Source organism: Peromyscus maniculatus, chromosome 2 (assembly GCF_049852395.1).
Source record: "Peromyscus maniculatus bairdii isolate BWxNUB_F1_BW_parent chromosome 2, HU_Pman_BW_mat_3.1, whole genome shotgun sequence".
Taxonomy (NCBI): domain Eukaryota; kingdom Metazoa; phylum Chordata; class Mammalia; order Rodentia; family Cricetidae; genus Peromyscus; species Peromyscus maniculatus.
The window spans coordinates 165,909,897-165,936,955 of NC_134853.1; the positions used below are offsets into that span (position 1 = coordinate 165,909,897).

The following is a 27,059-nucleotide window of genomic DNA, read 5'->3' on the forward strand; positions in this document are numbered from 1 at the left end:
GGGATGAAATCTGGACTCCAGCATGGGTCAACTCTGAAAGCGTTTATGGTAATAAACTAAGCACAGAAACTACACGCATGTAACTGACCATAAATGAAGTCTGTGAAAAGGCCCAGCTGTGGTGACAAGGCATAGACTGGTGTTAACAGGAATGAGGCATGGGGATAAAGGCACAAAGGAGCTCTTTAGGAGAATAGAAATTACACACACCTCTTTTGGAAGTTCCTACATTGTGATTGGCATGATGGTCACACAAATAAAGTGAGTTATAATACTGAAAACCCAGGACTCTTACTGCATTCATGTTACACCTCAGAAAACTGATTAGAAAGAAAATAACTAAGATTCAGAAATCAGAAACTTGGTATCCAGCAATTCCATGCTAGACACCATCCATCCAAGCATGTGTCCACATAAGATTTGCACACCAATGCTCTCAGCAAGCAGCATTATACATGTTGGCCAAAACAGGGCCAAAGACACAGCTTAGCAGTAGAGTACCTGCCAAGCATGTACAAGGCTTCAAGCCCAACTCACGCTATGCAAAAAAAAAAAACCCAAAAAAACAAAAATATGAGCAAGAGATCACCTACCTATCCATCAACTGGTACACAAAATAAGGACCATTCATACAATGGAATACTAACCAGTAGTGAAAAGGAACACTGCAATGTGGTGAACCTCAAAACCATTAAGCTAAGAAAAAGAAGCCAACATAGAAATCCTACTCTGTAACTCCATTGACCTAAAATGCCCAGAAGAGCTGAATTTATGGTAATGGAAAGTAGATTAGTGATTGCCTGGGGATAATGGTAGGAATAAGGATTAATAGTGAATGGGTCCAAAGGGCCTTATAAGAGCATAAGAATTCTCTAAAGCTGGTCAATGACAAGGGCTGTTCCCCAGTTGAGTTACTAAAAACCATTGAATTGTACACCTGAAATGGATGAGTTTTGTGATATATAAAATTCCAATAGTTCTAAAAAAAATGGTTTGAGGGGCTGGTGAGATGGTTCAGCAAGTAAAGCTGCTTGCTGCCAAGGCTGAGGACCTGAGTTCAATGCCCAGAAGCCACATGACAGAAGGACAACTAACTTCTACACTTTGTCCTCTGACTTCCACACATGTACTGTAGTATGCACATGCACACAAGCATGCACATAGATGTTGGGGAATATTATTTTAAGGTGTGTGACTTTTGTTTACATTGCATTTGTTTAACTCTGTGAAGCTGTGTTACTTTGCCTGTGTAAAACACCCGATGGTCTAAGAAAGAGCTAAATGGCCAACAGCAAAGCAGGAGAAAAAATACGTGGGATTGGCAGGCAGAGAGAATATATAGAAGGAGAAATCTGAGAGGGAAAAAAAGAAGTAGCCAGAGAAGAAGGAGGACTCCAGGGGCCAGCCACCTAGCTACATAGCAACCCACAAAGTAAAGGTAAGATTTATAGAACTAAGAGAACAGGAAAAGCCCAGAGGCAAAAGGTAGCCAGGATAACTTAAGGAAAGCTGGCAAGAAACAAGGCAAGCTAAGACTGGGCATTCATAATTAGGAATAAGCCTCCATGTATATTTATTTGGAAATTGGGTGGTGGGTCTGCCAAAAGAGCAAAGACAAACAACAACATTTTGGCTAACCAACTTGGGGCTCTTGAATTTTCATAGGGCCTGAGAAAGCCTGAAAAGGAAAAAAAAGAAAAAAGGAAAAGAAAAAGGACAGGGCTCATTTAAGAGGCACTGCTGTTCAGCCAACATCACAAAATAAAAGCAAGCTAAGTAAAAAATGCTTGTGGCAGGTACAAGCTTCCTGTAGCTAGGAAGGCTGAATGCAGGTCCTGGTCAGACAAACCTCCTACCAGCCTCGAGTTTCACGCTTGGTTTTCATGACCCAAGAAGCAGGTGGAGCCAGCTGAGAGCCGGGTGTGGAGGATCCAGGTGTAGGTTAGCAATTTAAGAGTTTGCTCATAGGGTCAAAAAAGGCTGAAGATACACAATAAAAGGTCCAGATGGAAAAGCTCTGAACAGGTTATAGTGTGTTTTACAATGGGCCTAGGCTTAAGAAAAGAAAAAGGGTATAGTCATAGAAAAAAAACGAATAGTTTAAAAATAATAATGAAGTCTTTAAAGAGAGAGTAAAAGTAATATAAAACAAAAAAACCACATAAGATGAGAAATATACAGGGAGTCTGGATCCTGCATGTTATTGTGCTGATTTTAAATTTTTTGATTGTTGAAAAGCAAAGGACAGCTGCCCAGAGTCCTGGAATTGAAAAAGGGACTGTTGAAATAAATCAGCCTATATACTTCAGGAATGCCTTAACTTTTAAAAAGTCAAAAATGTATTTGTCAAATGGAAATCAAAAATGCTTTGGAGTTTTGTTCCCACAGGAGATGAGAGGCTGTGGATTCCTTCAGGGTTAATATGGATCAGATTTGATCAGGCGAGACCTCCTGAATCTTGACAGGTGATATCTATCCGCAAAAGTTACTGTTGGTCTTCCCAGGACTTGGCCATTATCTCAAATTTTCTCTCTGAGACCCTAAAGATACTGCAGGAAGCAGTTGGGAGAAAACTATACTCACATTCCCAAGAGTTAGGGGGTGGGTTGGTTTTGGGTTATTTGGTGGGCTATGGATGTTTATTATCATTTAGGGAAATATAGTATATTGATACAAATTTAAAGCTATTTTTGTTACACTGTATATATGCTTCTACTCTTGTTTAAAGGATTTTTGTATATTGATATAAATTGAAGGTAATTTTTGTTACAACATATTATATATGTTTTGTTACAACATATTATACATATATATATACATATATATATATGTTTCTACTCTTGTTTAAGGTATGTACCTATGCAGTTCATTTAAAAATGTAAGATAAAGTCCTAGTTTCTGAAAGCTATTATTATAAATTATATAGGATAATCAAAAAACATATGTTAATAGTTAGTCCTTTATAGCAACCAAATTTGTACATGTGTTAGGTATGTTTTTCAGGTTAAAAAGGTATATTTTAGACAGATGGTCTTCAAATACTTCAGAGACCTATAGAATATGGCATTTAAAATGTTTTGTTCATTTAAAGTTTTTTATGACATTGAGACACATCTGCTCCTGGCAGCACCAGTTTACTTTAGAGAAGATGATGGGCACTGAAGAAACTCCTTATGGAGTTTGCTTTCATTGTGGCAATGTTACCACTGGGCAAACAAACTGTTCTTGCCTTTGACTGCTGACAATGTGCTATGCAGACTGGACATGCAGGACACACAGGAAAAAAAAAACTGTTGAACTTTGCCAAAACAAAGTAGGACAGTCCTTCAAAATTCCTGCTTCACAGAAGAGTCTGTCAGATATTCTGCAAGACACAGAGAAAAGTGACTGATGAACTTTGCCAATACAAGGCAAGAAAGTCCTTCAAATTTCTTGCTTCACTGAGAAGCAAGACACTATGGACCTGTAGGCTGAAGACAGATGCACCAATGTTGCAGAAGGAACTTTGGGTGACTGTCCAGGCAGTCAGATGTCTCTGTCATTGCTAGAGTTTTGGGGTCTTTGATGGAGTTGAAGACTAGACAGTTATAGTTGAAGTTTTCTTTAGTTATGACAGAGAGTAAATTAGGTATAAAACTTGAGATTCATTAAGATAGGATAGATAATGGAGTATTTTCTTTTAATTTGCCAGACACAAATGAACTAGAATTCATTACACTGTGAATGCAATCTTTAATTGGTAATTGTTCTTTTTGTATACAGTCTTATTATGTTAAAGTTAAAACCTTTCATTTTTTGTTTAGACAAAAAAGGGGAAATGTTGGGGAATATTATTTTAAGGTGTGTTACTTTTGTTTAGGTTGCATTTGTTTAACTCTGTGAAGCTGTGTTACTGTGCCTGTCTATAACATCTGACAGTCTAATAAAGAGCTGAATGGCCAATATCGAGGCAGGGGAAGGATAAGCAGGGCTGGCAGGCAGAGAGAATATACAGAAGGAGAAAACTGGGAGAAAAAAAAATAAGTAGCCAGAGAAGGAGGAGGACTCCAGGGGCCAGCCACCCAGCTACACAGCAAGCCACAGAGTAAGAGTAAGGTTTACAGATATAAGAGGACAGGAAAAGCCCAGAGGCAAAAAGTAGCCAGGATAATTTAAGTTAAGGAAAGCTGGCAAGAAACAAGCCAAGCTAAGGCCAGGCATTCATAATTAAGAATAAGCCTCCATGTGTATTTATTTGGGAGCTGGGTGGCAGGCCTCCCAAAAGAGCAAAAACCAACAATAACACATATACACACACACTTTTAAAATTAATGGTAAATAAAATGAAAGAAAAGAAATTCAGAACTGGCTGCAAAGTGGCAGACTGACACAACAGGGCTTATCTCCAGTACCACCCAGAAACACGAGGAAACATCCTTCTAGAAGAAAAGGGGTAGGGGTAGGTGTATGCCATCAAAACTACACTCTTTTCCTTTTCAAAAGGTAACGCAAAAAGGCCAAAAGGTCTTTTCCCTCCCCACCAACATGGTACCAAGTTCAAAACATCAGATCTTTCCCCCTTTAAGTGGAAGGCAAAAGAAACAAGGACTAATGATACATCTATCTGACAGAGGACACAAGATGAGCAACAGGCAGGCGTGTCCTAAAAGGAGATGTGCAGATGACCAATAAGCACATGAAGGCACCGAATCTCAGCAGATACCATGGAAAGGGAGAGCGGGCAAGCAGAAGTCAGGCCTACACACACACTAAAATTGCCAGTGCTCCTACTAGAGACCACCAGCTGCTGCTGAGGCTGAGGCTGCTGGTGGGAAGCTGACACAGGACAACCACTTTGGAAAATGGTTTACCAGTTTCTTATAAGGTTAAACATACACTTAATATACAAACCAGCAATTCTCCTCCTAGGCATTCACCCAAGAGAGATAAAAGCACACAGAGACTTGTACATGAATGTTCACAAGAGTTTTATTCATAATGGCTAAAAACTGGAAACAACCCAAAGTCCATCAGCTGCTGAGTGGATAAACAAACAGCGATACATCCTTCCATACAGTGGGATATAGCTTGGTAATAAAATGAAGCAACTTCTGACACACACAGCAACCTGGATGTATCTCAGTACTATGCTGGGCAGAGAGACCAGACTAAAGTGTGCATGCCATATGATTCCATTTATACAAAACTCAGGAAAGAAAGATCTAACAGGCAGCAAGAAAAAGCAGAGCAGTGGTTGCCCTGGAGGCAGGATGGGGCTGAACTGACTGGAAATGGGGCACAAGGGAACCTTTCGGGGTACTGGAAATGTTCTGCAATGTAGTGATGGTTATATGAAGTGCACACTCAAAACTCAAATGGTGCAATTACGATGGGTGCATTTTATTTCATGTAAACTACCCTCAATAAAGATTACGCGCGCGCACGCACGCACACACCCACCCACCCCCACACACACACATACACACACACCCTGTTCAATGTTTTTCAAAGAAGTTAGTAGTGGCTGAGAACAAAACCCAACAATGCAGGTGCTAAAAGTTTTCCCCACCCCATTAGAGGCTGAAATCAAGGGGAAAATATGACCTCTCAAGATTCTAACACAGCCTGAAAATCCACGCCTGATAATGCTTGACTCATACAAAAGAATCTTAACATTTAGACGTTATAAAGAATGATAATAAAGTAGCAAGTCCTACCCTCCTAATACGCCAGCTGAACCTTTCTAAATACCATAGCACTAGCCACCAGAGCCTGCCTAGGCCCAGGTAAAAGCACCCTGAGTGTAAGCATTCATGTCAGCTCTAACACCTTGCTGGGCACAGATGATAAGGACAGCAGGAGCGACCTGGACAGGCATAGCCCCCAATGTCTGCCCTCATTTGTCAGCCTCTCGTAGATGGGAAGATGATGCAACCATGCTCCTGTCAGCAAGGAGGGGATGGAGAGGAGATGGCAAATCCTAGGTGTCCTTGGGAGGTAGCTGATCCTTTTCCTTCTTGTAGGTTGGTGGTGGCAGATGGGGCACTTAGGGCTGAAGCAGGTGGGCAGGACAAGATGGATGCCAGCAAGTTGTCAAGGATGCAGACCTAGGTCCCTGAAGACTGCAGAGCCTCCACGGTGAGCTAGATGCCCTACATTTAGGTAGCAGAGAAAATCTATTTTCTGAAATGTAGCCTTGACTTAGTGACATGCAAAGCCAGTTCAAGCCTCATCCTTTCAAGGCTCTGAAGACCACCATTCTGGAGTTGCAAACTGTTGTTCCTGCTCACTGAACGGAAACTGTCAAGATCATCGCCGTGGAGCACAGAAGTGGCTAGTCATCTCTGTCCTTCCCCAAATGCCAGGGACCTCCTGAAAGTAAGCCCGTCCCTTACTGTTTCCACAGCTTGCCCAGAGCAGCCTACATAGACTGAGCATGAGAATGGTCCGGCTGATGGGCACTGTCATCAGGCATTTCTTCTCAGTTCTCCAGCACATTTCCACCACAGTTCACCCAGGCCACAAGCATTTCTAGACATCTGCAAAGTCAGAGCCTCAGGCCATTAAAGTTTTTAAAAAGCCTCAGGACTCACAGACTAATAGGAAAGACACTAAAATGAATATTTAAGTGCAGCATGGTGGGGAACAGGGGACTGCGAGAGCCACAGGGCAAACTCCATCAGGTCAGAATGAAGCCCTGGAAAGATGCCCTGAAGGAGTGGACAGAGGACTCCAACTGCGGGGAAACGCAACGTGTTGCTGGACAGAGACAAGGAGGGCGAGGGCAGCTCAGGCAGGCATACTCCCCATGTCCGCCTCTGAAACAAACGACTAACATCAGTCCAACGACATTCCTTCCAGTAGACAAGGCAGCTTCAGAAGCGACTGGCTATCACATGCTGCTGGTCATCCTCTGTCAGTGTGATTGCTTAGCTGTCTTTTTTTTTGCTGCCTCCCCCAGCATGCTCCAGCTTCTCAGATCGCCCGGAGATCCTTGAGGTCTTCATGTAGTTCCCTGTCTTGGCGCTCTTGTCCATCCTGTCAGAACACTGAACCCGTCACCCACGGGGTCAGTGAAGCTTTTGCTCTCAGGAGCGCCCCTTCCCCTCGTCGGCACCAGCCTCCTCCCTGGCCCTGCCTCCCAGGCACTGACATGCTGGCTTAACTGTCTTTCCCCCGACAGGGGCAACTGCAGGGAGCATCAGGCTTGTGCTGTGGTTTGGCGCTTGTTCCCCGGTGCTCTCGGGAGGTATCGCGAACGTCACTCTAGCGAGACCTTCAGCCACTGTGGGGTGACATAGGACCCCAGACCCTTCCTCTCCTTCCTTTCGCCTCTGGACATGACACTGTCACCCAACACCCACAACCAGAGAGCCCGAACCAGCAGGTCAACCAATCACAGACAGGAACCATATGCCTAAAATAACCTTTTTCTAAGTTGACTGTCTCAAGTTTTAGCCATGGAAAACTAACAGATCTCGTTAATGACCTTTTTGTCCCAGAGGTCTAGCACAGTCCCTGATACCTGGGAGTTACTCAATAGTGAGTGCTTGCTCAATGCGTTAAGATAATCGGGGTAAGTATACGTTACTAAACAGGGCTGAAACAGACACAAAGTGGGGGAGAATGCTCTCAGGACTCTCTGCCAACTCCAGGCGACTAAAGCTCAGGCCAGCCTCTAAAGGGGTTCCATTGTCCATCCAAGACGAGGACAAATGCTGGAACCCAGTATTGTTCCAGAAAAATTTACACTGGCCCTGCTTATACCTCAGCACTCCTTGGTACTTATCCCTCTGGGTGGAGACAAGACAGCTCAGCACAAACCAGAGCTGAGCACGGAGCAGAACCCAGAACCTATCCACAGGGCTTGTGGATGCACACAGAGGCTTGATGCAAGGGCAAATACCAAAACCAAAAGGAGAAACAGAGGATAGGGCTTCTTCTTGGATCCTGCCTGGCTTTCTCTGAAGCCCTGGGAACACTGGTGTGTGCTCGCACTAGGTGACACCAAGCTTCCCCCGGTGACACTTCCTGCCACTTGCACAAAGCCTCCTGACTTCCTTAGCCCACATTAATTTTTCTCTTTTCTATAATCTTACAGAATTTTTTGTCGGTATAATTAATTTTGGCATTAAATCACAACGTCTGATATTATTATTAACTTTTTCTTAAGAGCCTGTAAAATTCTGAAAGATCATGCTTTGACACTCACATAATGCAGGGTTGAGCATCTAGTAGGTGCTTACACACTGAACCGAACAAGTGCACTGGCGTCCTCCCCGTGTTCTCACACTGGCTTTCACTAACATTCAAGGTCACACACACTGGCCAGAAGGCAAAGACAGCAAAGGAGGTCCCAGCAACTCCATGGCCACCAGGCCAGGTCGGGAGATAAGGGTCTGCATGCTCGGCCTCTTCAGGTGTTCGCTGACACAGAGCATTTGGGGCTGGGCCGAGGGAATCCCATTTTCTAGACTTGCGCTCAGAGATGAAATGTCCTTAAACAGCTGAGAAATGGGAGGAAGGGCTGCTATGGATCGAGGCATAGACTCAGCAGGAACACACATGAACAGAGGCCATAAATCCCTCCCAGACACAGACAATGCCTCAGTGATAAGCATGCAGATTGCACACCTAGTTCAGAAACTCCCCTGAGTTTGCTTGTAATTAAGGGGGTTAGAGAGGTAAAAAAAATATATAAACCCAATTAATCATTTAAATATTTAAAGTCAGATTTTTTCCCTCACTCCAGGATTAGTATATTTCATAACGCCAGCAGCCGACAGCCCTGGTTTTTACTGGGGTTCATTTTAGAGCATGTTTAAACTAGTCAGATTGAGTGATGCTTCCAGCAACTAATCGCATGTCAAATAAAAGATATTTTATGTAATAAATTACCGCTACAAGTAATTCAAATGTCATTTATCAGTTTTATTATCAGTCAGGCAAAGTCTTGTTTCTCTATATTAATCAAAATCAAGCTTTTTTTTTCCTTTTTTTTTTTTTTTGAGCAGTTTTGACACCTCTTGGCAAAAGTACAGAAGTGAAGAGCAGTCACCCCAGAGCTGAAAGGAGTAGTGTAGCAGAACTCGAAGAATGAAGCTGGAGGATGACAACCGGAAACGCCAGCACTAAAAATGATCTTCCCATTGTTCCGATGCTAGTGTCAAAGCAGGAGGAAGCCTGTCTCTAAGAAGATGCGTGTTATGTGAGGGCCAGGAGATGAACAGAGTCTAAGCCTGTAATCTTGAAGGAGACTGCAGAGTCAACTGCTGCTGCCGGCCAGAAAAACTACCAGTTAACTCTTTGCGCTTCCAGAAGGCAAGCAGGCAAGCGGATGATGTTTGGTGCCAACTCTGTGACCGGGCAGAACAATTTGTTCCGAGCAGGAAGTTTTCAAGTAGCGGAGAGACCTGTTTGGTATTAAGCCGTGGGAGGAAACAGCTGGAACACAACAGATGTGCTTAGACAATTCTGCACCCCAGCTGCCACTGCCTATCCTTAACAAATCCCATTAAACGGCTGGGCTCAGAGACACAACCCAGGAAAGTGTGGACACTTACTTAGCCTCTAGTTAAAAAGCATGCTTACAGCCCGAAGCCTACACAACAGATTGAGAGGATTTGGGCTGGCAAAGAGAAATGAGGCTCCTGCTCACAAAGGCAGAAGCCTGCTCCTGGGGTCTCAAAGGTCTTCGTGCCAGCCGGTGGCTCAGGCTCCGCTCAGAGGGACAAGACACATGGGTGTATGTATTGTGGCTTCACCACTCGGCTTTACCCAGAAAGCAAAGGACTCTGTAAATACAACCTGCGATGCACGCAGCAGCCAACCCTCTGCCTGGCCCCTACCCGAACACAGGAGAGAAGAGAACACCTTGCTGGCTGTGTCTGTTGGGGAGCGAGTCCCTACCTACCCAGCTGCAGGCAAGCCAGGCGAGAATGCGGAGGAGGAAGAAATAAAAGGGCTTCCGTCCCCTGCTCTGGATCAGAATGAACCTGCCACTTCTGTTTTGTTTGGTTTTTCTTTTTGAGACACGGTTTCTCTGTGTAACAGTCCTGGCTGTTCTAGAACTGGCCTCAAAATCACAGAGATCCGCCTGCTTCTGCCTCCTGAGTGCAGGGATTAAAGGTGTGCACCACCATCACCCAGCTGAACCTGCCATTTTTAAATACATCCTTTAAAATCTGGTCTTGAACTCTGTCTTAAATCACTTTTTAAAAATAAAGCAAAACTTGGAGACAATTAAAATGAAGACAATTTTAGAGAAGACTTGAAAGACAATAGAACCTGTGCTGAGTTATCCAAAAGAAACAAACCTAGGCTGTGTCTTACAGCTCTGGAGAGAACTGTAACTCCTCTCGACTTCTCCCGCATCCCTTACAGCAGAGGTGATGTGCTTGTTTGGATGGATGTATAAGACGGTATCTGTTACCACAGCAGCCTCCATTTAAAACAACAAACTCCCCTCTGCCCGGATCCCATGTCATTATTAAAGGACCTTTGTACTTAATCTGAAACTCCCTGAGACTCTGTCATTACATGAATCTACACAGCAGTCAGGACAAGGGAGCGAAGGTTGACCTAAACCTATGAATATTGTTAAGAAGAAATGAAATTAGGAGACACAGTACTTCCATGGGTAGAGGAGAATCCATTCGCCACTCCCATGCCTGGGTTAGGGATCTGACATTCAAAACCACTGGGGTAAGAAGGCGGGAGAAGTGACCGTTTGCGTGGTCCAAGTGCCTGAAATCACACAACTGGCTGGCTTAGCATCCCGTGACCTTTGTCACATGCGTACAACTGGCTCTAGACAAATTTGGATGTCCTGCTTTTTTATTCCTAGAAAAGCCAAGTTCTCCCAGTTTGCTGTGGTGGAGCCCTGCTCTTGGCCAGTGTCCTGAGTCCCAGGTCCCAGGTCAGCAGGAGGGGAGCCGGTGACTTACTGTATGGCTGAGGGATGAGGTGAGGGGGCTGCACGGGAAGTACTGGCGTGGCCGGGCCCAAGGATGGAGGCTCGTCTGTAGCAGTGCCTGACTGCTGGAAAGCCAGGTCGATCTCGTCATCTGTCAGCCCTGGGGAGGAGAGCAAAGGACACAGGTGAGGACTCTGCCAGGAACCACACTGCAGCAAAATCTTCCTTTACAAAAAGGCCCCGACGGCCGCAGAGTGCCTTGCATTCAAGTTCGCTGCCTCCTCGATTTTGGATTCTTGGGAACCTCTCTCAGTTGCAATTTAACCTTAAGCGACAGAATATTAGCCTCAACACTGCTTCCAAATGTGGCTCATTCAATTTCCTTAATTTATCCTTGAGTTTATTGCTGCTTTTGAAGTCGCTCTGTACTGCAATTCTCCATTCTTCCCCCGAAAACAGATACCATCAACTGCAAATGTGGCTCATTTTAATCTGTAATGGTGTTAAAAAAAGAGGGGAAAAAACTAACAATAATGCATGAAAACAGACAGGGAAACAAAAAACTAATTATTGGGTGAGACGACTAATTAGTCTAGATCGTTTCCGAAGACGGGAATAATTTGCTTTATTTTATGACAAATGCAGAAATAAAAAGAAAAATCAGGACTGACTGTGATTAGTATGAATGGGATATAGAATGTAAAGAAGAAAATAAAACAAGAAAACAGATCAAAACAAGACCAGGCCCACACTCTCAGATGATTATTGCTCTACCCTATCACGGGCTGCCTGGACCGCCCTTGGCTAGTTTCTCTTCCCCCTTTTTTCAATCCTCTGACGCTCTCAACTACAATGCACATGGGCATCAGGAAATCGCAGGGCGCCATCTGCAGTGGCTGTAGCATGCGGAAAGGATTTTCCCAAGAAAGAATGGAAGGCGAGTGAAAGCCCACCAAGACCCTAATCTTAGCAGGCTGAGAGCAGAGAGTCTGTGAGCCTGAGGCTGACTGGGTGACTAGTGGTGAAGGATGAGGGCACTGAATATGCACAGAATAGTAGGAGTGAGTGTAGAGCCCAGTGTGTGACGAGCTTCCCCCAGGGCCCACTCAGGGAATAACCGTGTGCACAAAAGAGATCCACCATAGTGGCTGGGAAGGCAGGTAAGCAGTCACTGCTAGTGTGACGACTCAAGCTGGTCCGGGCTGTTCCGGGCATCCCAATAGCCAGCGGAGAGGAAACACAGAGCTTTTAAACCAGGGCGAGAGCTTTTCCACATCTGGTCGGCAGCTCTCCATTAGAGGCCCACAGCATGGTATACTTGCCCCTAGGGGTGGATGAAGCACAAGGCAGTTCTGAGGATCAGCATCTTCAAAGAGTGGTGCCTCGCACTCTGTGCCTGGGGGCTAATACATGGTGCACATTAATGCTTTAGAGCTCAGCTCTGCTCTGCATCATGTTGGCCTGAGTGGACTCCAGCTATCCCTCAGACTTTGCATGCCCTACCACAAATGGTCAAGGGAGTGCCTCAACTATTCAAAATGGCTCTTGACCTTTTTCCTTTCGTTCTGCGGCAGCGCTTCCCTCTTCACACACATACGAGCTAGAGAGAAGTGAGCGAGCACTACTGCCGTCAGTCTAGGGGACTGTGGACAGCATTCACCCAGATTGGGGGGCGGGCAGGTGATCGAGAGACAGAGCATCTCAGACTGGGGCTGGACAAGGTGCCCCACTTCTTTCATCCATAGCTTGCCACAAATGAGTTGTTTTTCCTATCATTTCTCCTCCCCAGAACAGAACAGGGATAAGACGGACAAGCCAGGCAAACTTGGAGGACACAGTTCCTTAGAGCCTGTGGCCCTTGGGCTCTTTCACCTGTCACTCACTGACAACTACTCTTCCTAAACAGGAAGGGGCACTCCTCGCTAGCTAGCGCTGGAAGGAGGATGCTGCTTTAACCAGTTCACAGGCCTCTCTCTGTGTGAAGCAAGCAGCAACCGCGACGTCAGCACAGGCTGCTGGTCACTGGTACACCATGGAATTCTATAAACCTGGTGGATCATGTGCCTTGTCAGCTGCTGGCTACAAACGAGGATAATTTTCCCAAAAGGAGCATTCAGTTGCATTCTCATTTTCCCTTTTGGCTCTTTCAAATATAAACAAGTACGATAATGTTTAGCGCTGGGGAAATATACAGCAAGTTACAGGCTGTGCCTCAGCCTTGGAGCCGGAGCTGGTTAAAGGAGCAGGACTTTCCGCCTGTTGTTCCGCCCTCTGGCCCTGAGCTTTTACGAAGCCTGTTTTCCTAATAAAGCACACCCTGCATTACCTCTGCGGAGCCCACCAGTGAGGCAATGGTTTAAATGCCATCAGCACTTCCTTCCAGGCTCTTGTTTCCCAGAAACCTTATCTGATGCTCTAAATCTACACTGGCTGGGATTCTTATATACCTAGTTCTCTAGGAGAGTCAGGGTTTTGATTTTGTTTTAATAAATGAGTCATTTTTCTTAAAACAAAAAGGAAAGAAAACTTTAGAAAAAGAAAGAAGGAGCAGAGCATAACTTTAGAGTTGGAGAGTTATCTCAGCCATTGTGCCCACTCAGCAGTGAAAAGCCTGAGGCAGAGGTGAGGAATGCCCGGATCAAACTTGTCCTGGAGAACAGTGGTGCAGGTGCCCTCCAGTTACACACATCAGATGGCAGAGTCAGAACTTCAGCCTTGAGTCTGTTAAGGTTTAGAGAAGGATGAAATTCCTTTCTCCCCTGCCACCCTGGACCCCACGTGTAGGTAAGAGCTGGTAACTAGTTCATGGGGCTATAAAACATGGGGCTATAGACACCCCTGGGTCAGACCTGCCAATGATAACCTGCCAATATTTTAACAACACCAGAGTGACAAACAGGGGCATCCATATGCCTCTCTGGGTGTCCACAGCTCAGGCAGCACCGGCCAGTTTTAGGACTCTATTTACAGAGCTAGGTTGTCCACGGGGGATGCAGGAACACCAAGCAGAGGGTCACTCACTTCTCCCTGAATCAAAACTAGCTGTCTCTCCAGCCACTAGCTCCTGGTACAGAGATGATCCTACCTCTGCGGTGAGCTGTTGCCACAGGACCCATGCATAAACATCCAGATGCCCTAGCCCCAGCTTTCCTGCTCACCCCAAGATAAACAGTGCAGATCTTTGATTGAGACCTTGCAGAATCCAAAAGGTTAAAAGGAATAATAAAGGAAACTGCCAATTGTAAGTGAATTATATTTGGCTCCGAAAGCCAAGGCACAGGCTATATTATAAAGGCATCTCTTTGTGTTGTTTACCATCACCCTGACTAATGCAGACCTTTTTTGTTGTTGTTGTTTTAAATAATCTCATGCAAATTAGACACACACACTTCCTTCCAGTTGATTGCTATCTGTGAGGAATAATCTAACCGCGCAGGGACTGAGCAATGGCTGAACAAAGCCGAGAACCAAGGACTTTGCCATCCTGTGAGTGAGAGAGCAGCAAGCCAGCCACCGCCTCCTAGCCTGCCTTTGGAAGAGTTAGCTCATTCTGACGAAGCTTACATTCTCCTTTTAGTTAGGCGTGGGCTGCTGCTACCTGACACCACCAAGACCTGGCACTTTAATCTCCTTCCAGTGACTTCCCTTGTACCACTGGGTGGTTTCTCTAGAGCTCCATCCTACCACCTATTAGTGGGAAAGAATACCTTCAGAAAGTCCTGCTCTCTCGCTCTCTTGCTCCAGGAAGGACAAGAGAAGCAGGAGGAGAGGAGGAGCAGTGGCAGGAGGCTGTGGCTGAGGACACAGCAGGCTACCTCCCCTGCAAAGCCCTCCAACGGGAGGGGGGGGGGGCGGTCCCCGGCACCTTTCTTGTTCCCTTCAAACTACTTCCCCAAACATCAGGAAGTTACCACTGCTGCCCCGGTGCAGACAGGGGCCAGGGATTTCTTCTCCAACTCTTCTCCACAGGGGCTGCATTTAAAAGAAAGAGGGTGCGTGCACCCGGTGATCACAAAGGCAGGCGGCACTGCTATCTGAACAGACTCAGGACAGCCACACTTGCCTACTTTTATCTCCTAGCAGATCAGCACACTTCTTTTTCTGAAGGTTTCTATTCGAACGCAAACAAAAGCCAAGCACGCTGGGGTGAACACGATGCCTCACCATCCTTTCCCAAGACTCAGGCCAGACCCAGTACCCAGAAGGGCTCTGTTCTGTGGGGCTGGCTGCACAAGCACTTCTCCCAACAAACAATTCCGCACAGCTCTCGACCTGACTCTGGAGGTGACGCTGGGAATGTCTGTGGACATGACAGACGACAGCAGTGTTCTCTGCATTGTGCGAGGGCAGACAACCAAGACAGAGAGCTAGGGGTGGTTTGAAAATGTGCAAGGTAGTGAACCCCAGCAGCACCTTCCAGGCTGGACTGAGCTTTACAATCACACGGTAGAGAATGAGAGGAACTTGGGGTGTGTGTGTGTGTGTGTGTGTGTGTGTGTGTGTGTGTGTGTGTGTGTGTGTGTGTGTGTGTGTGTGTGACAGAGAGAGAGAGAGAGAGAGAGAGAGAGAGAGAGAGAGAGAGAGAGAGAGAGAGAGAGCGAGACCCAAGGCCCATAACCAAGGGCAGCAGCCAAGGGCCCAGAATTCAGATCATCTTCCTCCATCTAGAGCTCCTCAATTTCTGACTCATCTGGGACTCTGGAGACTGAGCGGGGGTCACCTCTCTCAGAACACAACTAGTTATCTGCCTGGCACATTGGGGAGATGAGGCAGGAAGACATCTGGCTAAAGATATGCCCCAAATTAAAAGAAAAATCAACTATCTCAGAATGGGTTCGGGGAGGGGAAAGGGAAAAAGTATTTTTATTTTATTTTATTAACATTTTGTTGGAACAGTAGAGTACAATAAGGACTCTTGGAGCCTCTAAAAGTCGTTGGATGACCTGTAGACCCCTATTTCCCAGTGCCTTGTATAAAATTGAATTTTTTAAACATAAATTACACGTAATGACGACACTGTAAAAACTAACAGTAATGGAAAGCTGTGCTGTATTTCATTAGCCTGTATTATTCCGTGCCACCTGATCCAGCCGGGCCTTGTTTATGAGTTAGTGTGCTAGCAGATGCCGATGGAAGCATTTGCTTCGACCTTGCTCTTCTCATTGGGGCATGAAATTACGACGGCAGCACCTTGATATTACAGCCATAAATACAGTAAACTGCAAATTTAAGCCAACGGCTCCTATTGTCTCTGAACATAAAGCTGATCGGTATTTATTTAAAAGGAGAACAAAAAAAATATTATATATCACCTTGTTTATGGGGCCGCCCCACCCACTCTCTTACCCCTCCCCCGCTCCCCAACCTGTCTAATTCGCTAGGTTAAAATATTAAGCAAATCAGCCAAATACTTTCTTCTCTGCTGATAACTATTCCCCAAACAATAAAACACAGTTTTTGAGAAAAACAGTTCTAAATATTACTAGCCTGAATGAAAGTTTTTATGGAAATGAAGCTGGAGGTAAGCTGGCTCCCACCATCTTGATACTAATGTATAATTTCAAGAACCGGACCAGAGCCTTTTCCCTCCTTAAACGAGGGGAGTCCGCACAACTCGGAGAAAAGTTGCTGCTGATGCCTTGGAACTGGATGCTCCCTCAGTATCCTGCTGCAAACTGTTCCGCAGAGCGACCGCTTCAGAAACAGCAAAACACTGTCTCCTGGCACCCAGGGAAAGAAAGATCTCTAACCACGAATGAAATTCTCATCTCAGCACAGAGCACTCGGACCTCTCATTAAAACTTGCACCGATCCCTTCCTTATCCCCGTGAACCATAAAGACAATCCATCCTTTAAATGTATCAAATGTGGAAGAAAACTAAACAAAGACAAAGGACCCTGGGAATCAGCAGGCACCTCTCCCAGTGTAAATCACCGAGTAAGAAGCCGGTGCGCGATGTATTTCACTGCCAGCTTACAGACTCAGAGACTGGAAGGCTTTTGCTTACAAGTCTAAAGAGGAGACAGGCTGCTTTCCTCACATCAAGGAAGGAGGTCCCCGGGGAGACAGAGGAGCTGTGAACACTCTGCCGAATCCAGGTCTCCATCGACACAGCACACAGGAGGAGCATTTCAGCCGCAAACTAAATTCAAGTTGGGCTTTAGTTTCAAAGCAGACAGGCTGCGGTCTTAGGGCCTGAGCCCAGGAGTACAACGACACAGAGAAACCAACCAAGATCAAAAGTTTCTGCACACTTTCGGCAGGCTATTTCACAAGGCAGATGTACTCCCTTGGAGCCCTAAATTATAACGGCCACACCAGGCCCTGAGTTTAGCGCCTTCCACATAAGGAGGGAACTTTCTATAAAATTTATTGAGCGCCTCTGGGGAGTAATATACCTACTGAACAAGACGGACGTGAGCTGCCCCTCTGTTACACAAATTGAGTCTCTTGTAGGAACGACTGAGAGGGGCTCCAGGCAGCATTCATGATGTCTGTTTCTAGATCTGTACAGCCTGAAGGGTGCCCCGCTTTCCTGCTAGTCCTTCTTTGGCTACACTGGAAATAACACAAAGAGGGGCTACTTTTTATGTCTGCCATCAATTCTGGAGGATTACAGACCACTGCCCATCACAGAGGACAGCCTCTAACATGCGGGTCTTTAGCAACAGGCTGTGGCAGCCTCCTCCCAGGCCCAGGGGACGTGCAGTTATTTACAAGCCCAAGGAACTGACACTTCAGTGATACTTAAACTTCACCGTCTCAGAAGAGCCTGCGGAGATTGTTTGCTTTTTTAAAAACTGGACTTATTGATTTTATGTGTGAGTGGTTAACCGGCATGTATGCATGCGCACCACATGTGTGCAGTGTCTGCAGAGGTCCTAAGAGGAGGGCACTGGAAATCCTGAACTGGAGCAACAGATGGTTGAGAGCCATCATGTAAGTGCTGGGAACTGAAACTGGGTCCTTTGCAAGAGCAGCCAATGCTCTTAACCACCAAGGTGTATCTCTGGCCCCTCGTCTGCCTTTTTAAATTTACGTTTTATTTTATGTGTGTAAGCATTTTGTCTGCAAGTATGTCTGCACCATGTGCACGCAGTGTCCATGGAGACCAGAAAAAGGCACTGGATCCCCAAGAAAGACTTACAGATGGCTGCGAGCCACCGTGTAGGTTCTGGGGATTGAACCCCGTCCTCTGGAAGAGCAGCCAGTGCTCTTAACCACTGAGCCATCTCTCCAGCCCTTTGTCTGACTTTTTAAACAATAGCAACTCATCTTCACTACCAAAGGAAGTCAGCACTGGAAGGAAACTCTTTCAGTTTAAAGGAAGTCCTTGCAGGTCTAGCCTGTTCTCTTTCTTCCCCCACCCTACCTTTTCATGTATTCACGAAGAGAGAAAAAAAACCCACAGAAGCCGTTTGTGGTGGCGCACGCCTTTAATCTCAGTGCTGGGAAGGAAGAGCCAGGCAGATCTCCGTGAGTTCAAGGCCAGCCTAGTCTACACGGCAAGTTCCAGTCAAGGCACAGATAGTAGTGCCTTACCAGTCTCCACCCCACTCCTCCACCCCCATGTGTGAGTGGGACATCCTGGAGAGCCTGTGCCCGCCTGTGCCCACTAACACCTGACACAGCACATCTTCAACAGCAAAGCTGTCGAACAAATCACCCACAAGGAGAACAGCAAAAAGGGACAGGAAGGCGGTGCAAAGGGACCCAGTGACAAGGCACAGGCTCTTAGTCACAGGCGGGCAACAAGTGTTGGAGCGATGTTGGTTGCCACAGGTAAGGATGGCACACCGTGTATTTTCTAAAGCTGGAAGAGAGGATTTTGAATGTTTTCACCATAAAGAAATAATTCTTTGAGGAAACAGGTATGTTACTCTGATCTGAATATTATATATACAATATACACACATCTCAAAACATGATGTGAGACCCTAAAAATGTTCACAATTTAAAAAAATATGAAGCTGGGCATGGTGGCTCATGCCTGTAATCCCAGCACTCAGGAGGCTGAAGCAGGAGGGCTAGAATTTGAGACCAGCCTAGAATAGTGAGTTCCAGGCCACCCTGAGCTATACAGAGAGAGACTGTCTCAAAAAGAAAAGTGGGGGGGGGGCACTTACTGGTTAAGAGCTCATAGTGTTCTAGTAGAGGACCTGAGTTCGGTTCCCAGCACCCACATCAGGCCATTTACAACTGTCTGTAACTCTAGCTCCAGATCTGATGCCCCCTTATGGACTCATGAGCACGTGTGCACGCACATACACATACACATACATACACACACACACACACACACACACAAAAGAAACTACAAAATAATATTTTTTTAAAGCTTTAAAATAAAAACAAAAAATGGTAAATGTTTATGTATCACTTAAAAAGATTTAAAAGTATAAATTATTTGTAAAAACTGTATGTGTCAGTCTGGGGGCTGTGGTGCAAGCCTTTAATCCCAGCACTCTGGAGGCAGAGGCAGGCGGATCTCTGTGAGATCAAGGCCAGCCTGGTCTATAGAGCGAGAGCCAGGACAGGCTCCAAAACTACACAGAGAAACCCTGTCTCAAAAAACCAAAACAAAAAAAAAAAAACCAAAAAAACCAAACCCAAACTGTATGTGTCTATCTATAGACTTAGCTATACATGAACTTAGCTGTGGATATGCATAATGCAGAAAGAGGATGGTGAGAACTGAAAATATGGGTGAGGCATAGAGAGGGGCTATCAGCTGGGGTCAAAGACTGAAGGCAGAATTTGTACTGCATACTCCTGTGAATTATGAGATATATATATCCAACACATTTTATTCATATGGACAAACTAATTTTTATTTTATTTTATTTTTTTAAAACAGGGTCTCGTTATCTCAAGATGGAGAAGAAGGGAATATAGAGCAATGATTTCCTAAGTACAGAGTTTCTGTTTTGTGTGATGAAAAAGCCCCACAAACGGACAGTAGTATCAGGATATAATATCATGAATATAACAAATCAATACAATTAATGTAATTAATGACGATCATAAATATAGTTATTGAATGAATAAAAAAATAAAGGCATGAGCCATCATGCCTGGCTTCCACCCTCAAACCACCCCCCACCCCCCACCCCCACCCCGCCCCCTGCAAAAAAAAAAAAAAAACAACAAAAAACAAAAAAAACCAGGGTCTCACTATAGCCCTGCCTGGTTTGAAGCTTGCTATGCGAACCAGGCTAGCCTTGAACTCACAGAAATCCACCTTCCTCAGCCTCTTGAAAACTGAGATAAAAGGCATGTGCCACCATGCCTGGCTGGATTATTTTTAAAAATAAATGTCTAGAGGCAGAAACACCAAAACCTTGATGCTGAACACAGTCACTTAGAATGGTTACCCTGTTTTCTAGAAGAGAAAAACCAAGACAGAAAAGGTGCAAAGCGGTGCCTTGCACCTGAGACCGGAACAAGACCACATTTCAAAGTTCTTGCTGCAGCCATAGCAGCAAGTCTAAGGTAGCTTTTTTTGAAAATGGGTTTTTAAAAGGCGAACATCTGTCCAATCCTGACACATCTTGGCTGCCCAACTGCTTCTTTCAGCTCCAAATATTTCCTTCAGCAATAGAGATGTTTGTACCACCACTGAAACAAAACAAGTATGTGCTTTGCGACGAGGAATGGCCACCACGTTCTCAAGACAGCCTGATGTGGGAAGCACCTCCACTGTGGAGTTGCTGGCCTCCACCCTAAAGGAAAGCCTCATCATGGTACTTCAGTGCAGTGGGGCTCACTCTTCAGTCACCTGCTGAGTGCCACAAATGTTCCTTCAGAACTTTCTTTTACATCCTGAATCTTGAATCCGTAATTGGAATTACGTAATTTGATATTCAACTTACTTCCCCAAATTTAAAATGGCCAGGGACCCATAAGCATTTTAAAAAGACCTCAACATTAAGCTATACTAACACATTAAAACACTTCATGTCTTAATAGGTCAATATATAAATAATTTTGTCACCAGCTTTGTGTGTAGTTCAAATGCATGTGGTATTGCATTCTCCTCCCCTGAGAAGCAGCCCACTGCAAGACAGGCTGGAACCTAGCCCAGGCTCCTCTCCTCTCTACAATCACTGGGGAGAACAGCCCAAATCTTGCTCAAGTACAAAGTCCCTGACTTAAGTCTACTATTCAAATGCACTGGTATAGTTATGAACTCTGATTATTATTATTATTATTATTATTATTATTATTATTATTATTATTTTTACATAGTGTTGGTTGCTGTCTGAGGGTGTAGTGGAAGCACAAACTGAGAACCTTCTGAAAGACAATTTGGTATGCTGCCTCAATAATCTAAAAATGGTCACAACTTTTGACTCAATGATTTTACTTTTAAGACATAACAACAGAACAAAATAGTATGGACCAAGATGGTTTATCATTTTTTTCCCCCTAGAACTGAGGATTGAACTCAGGGCCTCACACATACTAGGTAAGTATTACCAGGTAATACTACCATGAACTACATCCCCAGCCCTCATGCTTTCTGTAAACAAACAAGCAAATAAATAGCAATGGGCTAGGCAGGGGAGGGAGTTCATGCCTCTCATGCCAGCACCTCACAGGTGTAGTGAGAAGAATCAGAGTTCAAGGTACTCCATGGATTCACAGTGAATTTGAGGCCAATCTGGCCTACATGAAACCCTACACCTCAGAAAATAACACAAAAGTAAACAGAGGAAATTACTTAGGTCATCTGTGCCACATTTCAATAATGCAGTATTATTCAAATGTTTATATTCATCTGAAAATTTCTCATAACACTTTTGATACATTAAGACATGAAGAGCTGACGGTATATTCATAGCAAATCTCACCTTTAAAAAGAGCAAAGGGCAGTCATAGAGTATCGTCATGTGGAAAGGGGAAGCATAGCTCACTGGTATAGCATTTGCCTAGCACACACCAGACCCCAGGTTCATCCCTTGCACTGCACAAAAAAGGGGCGGGGGGGGGGGGAGAAAAGAAGGAAGAGGAGAAGAGAGAGAAAGAATTTTAAAAAAATCACACAACTGCACTATAAACAGTGGAGGAAGGGCCTGTCACTCTATCCGATGAGTGTCCAGCCTGAGAGTAGGCATGAGGGACAGAGGCTGAACCTGCTGGCCCCTCGTGACGTCATTCCCATCTGCCCTCACAGTCTGAGATCCTCGGGGCAGGCTGTATCTTCCCACTTCCCACAAATGCTACCTGGTAAAAGATGTACTACATGGAACTGACTTAGTGGTAATTTACCAGTCTCCTATATAAGGCCCTTCTAAGAAACTTTTTATAAGTGTCTTAACTCTCATGGTACAAAATTCTAACAATACATATGGGTTGCTCCCGCCACCTGGTCACCCCATTACATCATTTAGAAGAAATCACAGGCACTAGCTTTTACATAAAAAGCATGTGTGTATATACATGTATATACATATATATGATGTATATGTTTACATATATGACAGCATGCTATACATACTTTTGTATCTTGCTATTTTAATTAAAACAAATTAATATGGGGTTGGAGAGATGGCTCAGCAGTTAAGAGTACACACTGCTCTTGCGGAGGACCTGAGTTCAGTTCCCAGATCCAAAGGGACCTGATACCTCTAGCTTCAATGGGCATATCACACACATGCATTCATTTGCATACACACACTGAGCAACTCACAAACACATAACTTGAAATAATAAATTTTAAATAAAATTAATATGTTCTCAGAGAACATTCCGTATGAGCACATCTACAAAGTGCCACCATTGTGCTTAAGAGAATCTGTTATGTGGAAGCATATGAACTATGCAACTTATCTCTGATTGAACATTTCCTCTTACAAAGAAAACCACAAGACAAGACCTTGGATGCAACTTACACATGTATGGTATAGCCTCAGGAACCCCAAGTTGATTCTAATCTGCTTTCCTCTGATGGCTAATGAGGTTGGACACCTTTGAGTAGATGTTTCAATGTCTTTACCAGTTACAGCTGTTCTATATTGACACGCTGTTTGTCAAGTATAGTGTTAGAATCTTGATTAGTTTGTTATCATTGTTGTTATCTTTTTGGTTTTTTGAGACAGGGTTTCTCTGTGTAGCCCTGGCTGTCCTGAAACTCGCTCTGTAGACCAGGCTGTCCTGGAACTCACAGATCCACCTGCCTCTGTCTCCTGAGTGCTGGGATCAAAGGCGTGTGCCACCATCACCACCTAGGTGAATCTTGACTAGTTTGAGGACGGCATTTAACACCGCCACAAAGACAGATTGTCCAGTCTTCCCTTCAGTTCCAGTCACTCCTGCTTATGTATACTAAACCCATGCTGTTAGATCTAGACATATTTCAAGTATGAATGTCCCTGGTTACAGCCACCTTTTTATTTCGGAGGTTTCCTCCTTTGATTGCACTTTTGTGTCCACCATTTCTGATATTAGCATTAGGTTTCTTGTGGTGTCTGCATGGTGTCGTAACACTATTTTGAATCCTGTGTGTCATTACATAAGCGATGTGTCTGAGCCAGGTGTGCTAGCCCACACTTGTAACCGCAGCACCTGGGAGGCTGGGGCAGAAGGACTGCTGTTATTTCAAGGTCAGTCTGGGCTACACAGTTCCAGGTAAGCCTGGGAAACAGAATGAGACACTGTCTCAAACCCAAAAATGTTTTTAAAAATTAAAAATCTGTGTCAAGCAGTGATGGAGCACACCTTTAATCCTAGCACTCTGGAGGCAGAGGCAGGTGGATGGATCTCTGAGTTCAAGGAAAGCATGGTCCACAGAGCTAGCTCCAGAACAGCCAGAGCTACATAGAGAAACCCTGTCTCAAAAAACAAAACAAATGTTAAAAAATTGTGTCTGATGTAAGCAGCACTGACTGCAGGATAGTTAATTTTTTAACCTAATCTTGGCAATCTTGTTTTTAACATTTATTGATTTAGTGGGGGTTGGGAGGGCAGCATACAAGACTGTGGAGATCAGAAAACAACTAGCCATTCTCTCTTCCACTACATGAAATCAAACGCAGGTCACCATGCGTGGCAATCAAGCATTTTTACCCCCAACCCACTAACTTTGCTTTTCATACAGTATTTGATCCATTTACGTTTAGTATAAATGTTGATTCTTGAGGGCTTCGATATTTACCTTATGAATTTTTTTCCTTTTGACCTGGTTTCCACTTTCTCTGTCTTCTTTTGGGTGTGATTTTTCCTGTTACTGACTTGTCTTTTACGGTAGTTTGCAATGGGCTCCTCACTATAAAGTTACTGTCTTCTCTTTTCCAGTCATTAAACAGCTTGGGGAGTTTTCTGTTTGTTTGTTTGTTTTTCTTCATTCTCTTATTTTAATGAACATCAGATCTCTGCAGTAACAATTGTTGCCTACCTAGTGGGGGTTCTTGTCATTGTTATTACTATTATTATTATTAATCTTGAAAGACAAGGTCTCATTGTCTAGACCAGGCTGGCCTCAAACTCACAGAGATCCTCCTGCCTCTGTCTCCCAAGTGCTGGAATTAAAGGCTCGCGCCACCACTGCTACTATTCGTTCTTTTCTGTTTTGTTTTGTTTTTTCAAGGCAGGGTTTCTCTGTGTAACTGCCCTGGCTGTCCTAGAACTCATTTTTTAGACCAGGATGGCCTTGAACTCACAGAGCCTGTCTGTCTCTGCCTCCTGAGTGCTGGGATTAAAGGCGTGTGCCACCACCTCCCAGCCGCTATTGTTTATTCTGAACATGGTTGCTAGATTGAGCCCATTAAGGCTTCGCTCCTCTGCCTAGAACTGTGATTCCCATTGTATTCACAGTAAGTCCACAAACTCCTAAACCACCGCATAGACTGTTAGTGCAGTGACCTTGCCTCTCACTACTGCCCACCCTCCCCATACAGCAGGCCTCCCTCTAGTCCTGGAATTTGCTAGACAGGATTTTTTTCAAGCACAAGTCCTTCCCTTTTCATAGAATTCTTTCTAAAAATTCATGAGGTTTGTTTCCTCATTTTTTCAAGTGTTTCTCAAAATGTCACTTTAGAGGGGCCTTTCCTGATCATTCCATTTAAAATTGCAACTTCCTGAGAAGTCTGTTGCCTTACTCACTTCATACCACATCTGCTTTTACCTGTTTACTAGGTCTCCTGTAACAGGCTGTTTTTTTTCCCTTGGACCACCATCAGCTCTCAAATCATGACATGGAGACTTACTATCAACTATGAGTGCTCAGCCTTGGCTTAGGCTTGTCCCACTAGCTCTTACAACTTCATTTAATCTGTTTCTCTTCATCTATGTTTTGCCTCAGGACTGACTTTCTCTCTCTCTCTCTCTCTCTCTCTCTCTCTCTCTCTCTCTCTCTCTCTCTCTCTCTCTCTCTCTCCATCCTTCTCTGTGCTTGCCTGGCTGGCATCTACCTGGCTGCTGTCCCCAAGCGTTTCTCTCTCTTTCTCCCTCCTTCTCCCCTCTGGTTTTCCTTTTTCTCTTCTCCAGATCCTAGATTCCTCCTACTTATCCTCTCTGCCGACCAGCTCCGCCTCTCCCTGCACTTCCTAGCTATTGGCTGTTGAGCTTTTTATTAGACCAATTTGTATTATTACGTTAGGCAGGCAGGGTAAAACAGCAGCACATCTTTACACAATTAAACGAGGGCAGAAGACACAAATGTGCCACCCCTCTACAGTTAAAGCCATAGTACACAGCAGTCTTCCTTCCTCCTTGCCACTGGAGTGTGAGCTCAGCAGAGGCGAAGGTCTGGGCTGCTTTAAGCACTACGTTCTTCCCTTCTAGAACAACTCAGTTCAGCAGTTTGATTGTCTTCCTGGATGGTCATTCTGCTTGTCAAGACTGGAGGTATGGCTCAGTATTAGAGTACGTGCCTTGTTTATGCAAGGCTCTGGGCCTCAGCACCCCTAAAACACACACACGAATAATAAAGACAAAGAATGGAGCAATGACCACAACTATGGCTGACTCAATCAGAAACCATGCAGCCTACTAGAAATTGAATAGTGTCCTGAAATCAGTGAAAGCGGGCTGGGGAAGGGGTTCAGTGGGCAAAGGTACTGCCACCAAGCTCTGTGACATGAGTTCCATCTCAGCAGCCACACGGTGAAGAGAGCTGATTTTCCTAAGTTGTCCTTTGATTTCGACACCCAGGCATACAAAATAAATAAATGTGATAAACATGCACGTGTGTCCAGCTTATGTTGAGCCATACTTCCTGGGCTGCTGTTCATGTGGTTTTGTTTTTAATCACAATTGGGGATTTTTCTTAGCCAATAACTTTTGAAAGAAATTTTTCTGCCTCACTCTTCTCTCCTCTTGGGGACAGAAATCACCCTGACAGTCCGTGTGAATTTAGGCAGTCCAGTCCTATATTCCCAATGTTTTTTTTTTTCCTCCATGTACTTTGGTTTTTACCCTCTCTACTGGTCTCTTTTCAAGATCATGGATCCTTTCTTCTGTTACATTCAATCTCCTGCCAAACCCACACAATAAATTTTCTTTTTTGACATGAACTTATTCTGTATGTGTGTATATGTGTTGGGCGCACATGCAGAGGTCAGAAACAACTTACAAGAGCTGGTTTTCTCCTGCCATGTGGGGCCTGGGGATCAAGCTTGGCAGTGAGCACCTTCCAATGAGCATCTCACTAGCCCCCACACCAGAGAAATTCCAGACTCAAACTGTTTTTTTCAATCGTAAGAGCTCCTTTGCTTCCTTTACATGATTTGTCTGTGTTCACTGCAAATACCATCTCCACCTGGTTACTCATTTTTATGTGCGTTCTTTAACATTTTTTTTTTATTAACGTTCTTGTCCATCTTAGGTACACCAAAAGCTATTTGCTTCTGTCAGGGTCACAGGACTCTGTTCCCTTCCAGCAGATTCTAATCTTGAGTGGAGGAAAGCTGGTGAGGCCCTGGCTTCTCTTCTGAGCAAGCAGGCTCAGCCTCAGTCCTGGAGACAGTATTTGCCCTACGTGTTCCTTATGGGGTCTGAGAGCCCAGCTCTTTTACCTTGACAAGGCTTGGACTCTGGATCCTGCCGCACCTACAGTGGCTGGCTAGCATGAGCTCTTGGCTGGGACCTGTGGTGCTTCTGTGGACACAGGCAGTTCACCAGGCAGTCTAACACTCACATGAGCTTATACACGCACAGCTGGGG

General features: G+C 44.8%; 1 protein-coding gene across 1 annotated transcript in view; it reads right to left on the minus strand.

Moving 5' to 3' along the window:
* The window catches only part of Pex14 (peroxisomal biogenesis factor 14), a 150,208-nt gene that overhangs the window by 18,145 nt on the left and 105,004 nt on the right, over positions 1-27,059 (minus strand). Inside the window, exon 4 of the mRNA XM_076563519.1 lies at positions 10,926-11,054. Within this exon, the coding sequence (XP_076419634.1) occupies positions 10,926-11,054 (129 nt within the window). The remainder of the gene's footprint in view (positions 1-10,925; positions 11,055-27,059) is intronic.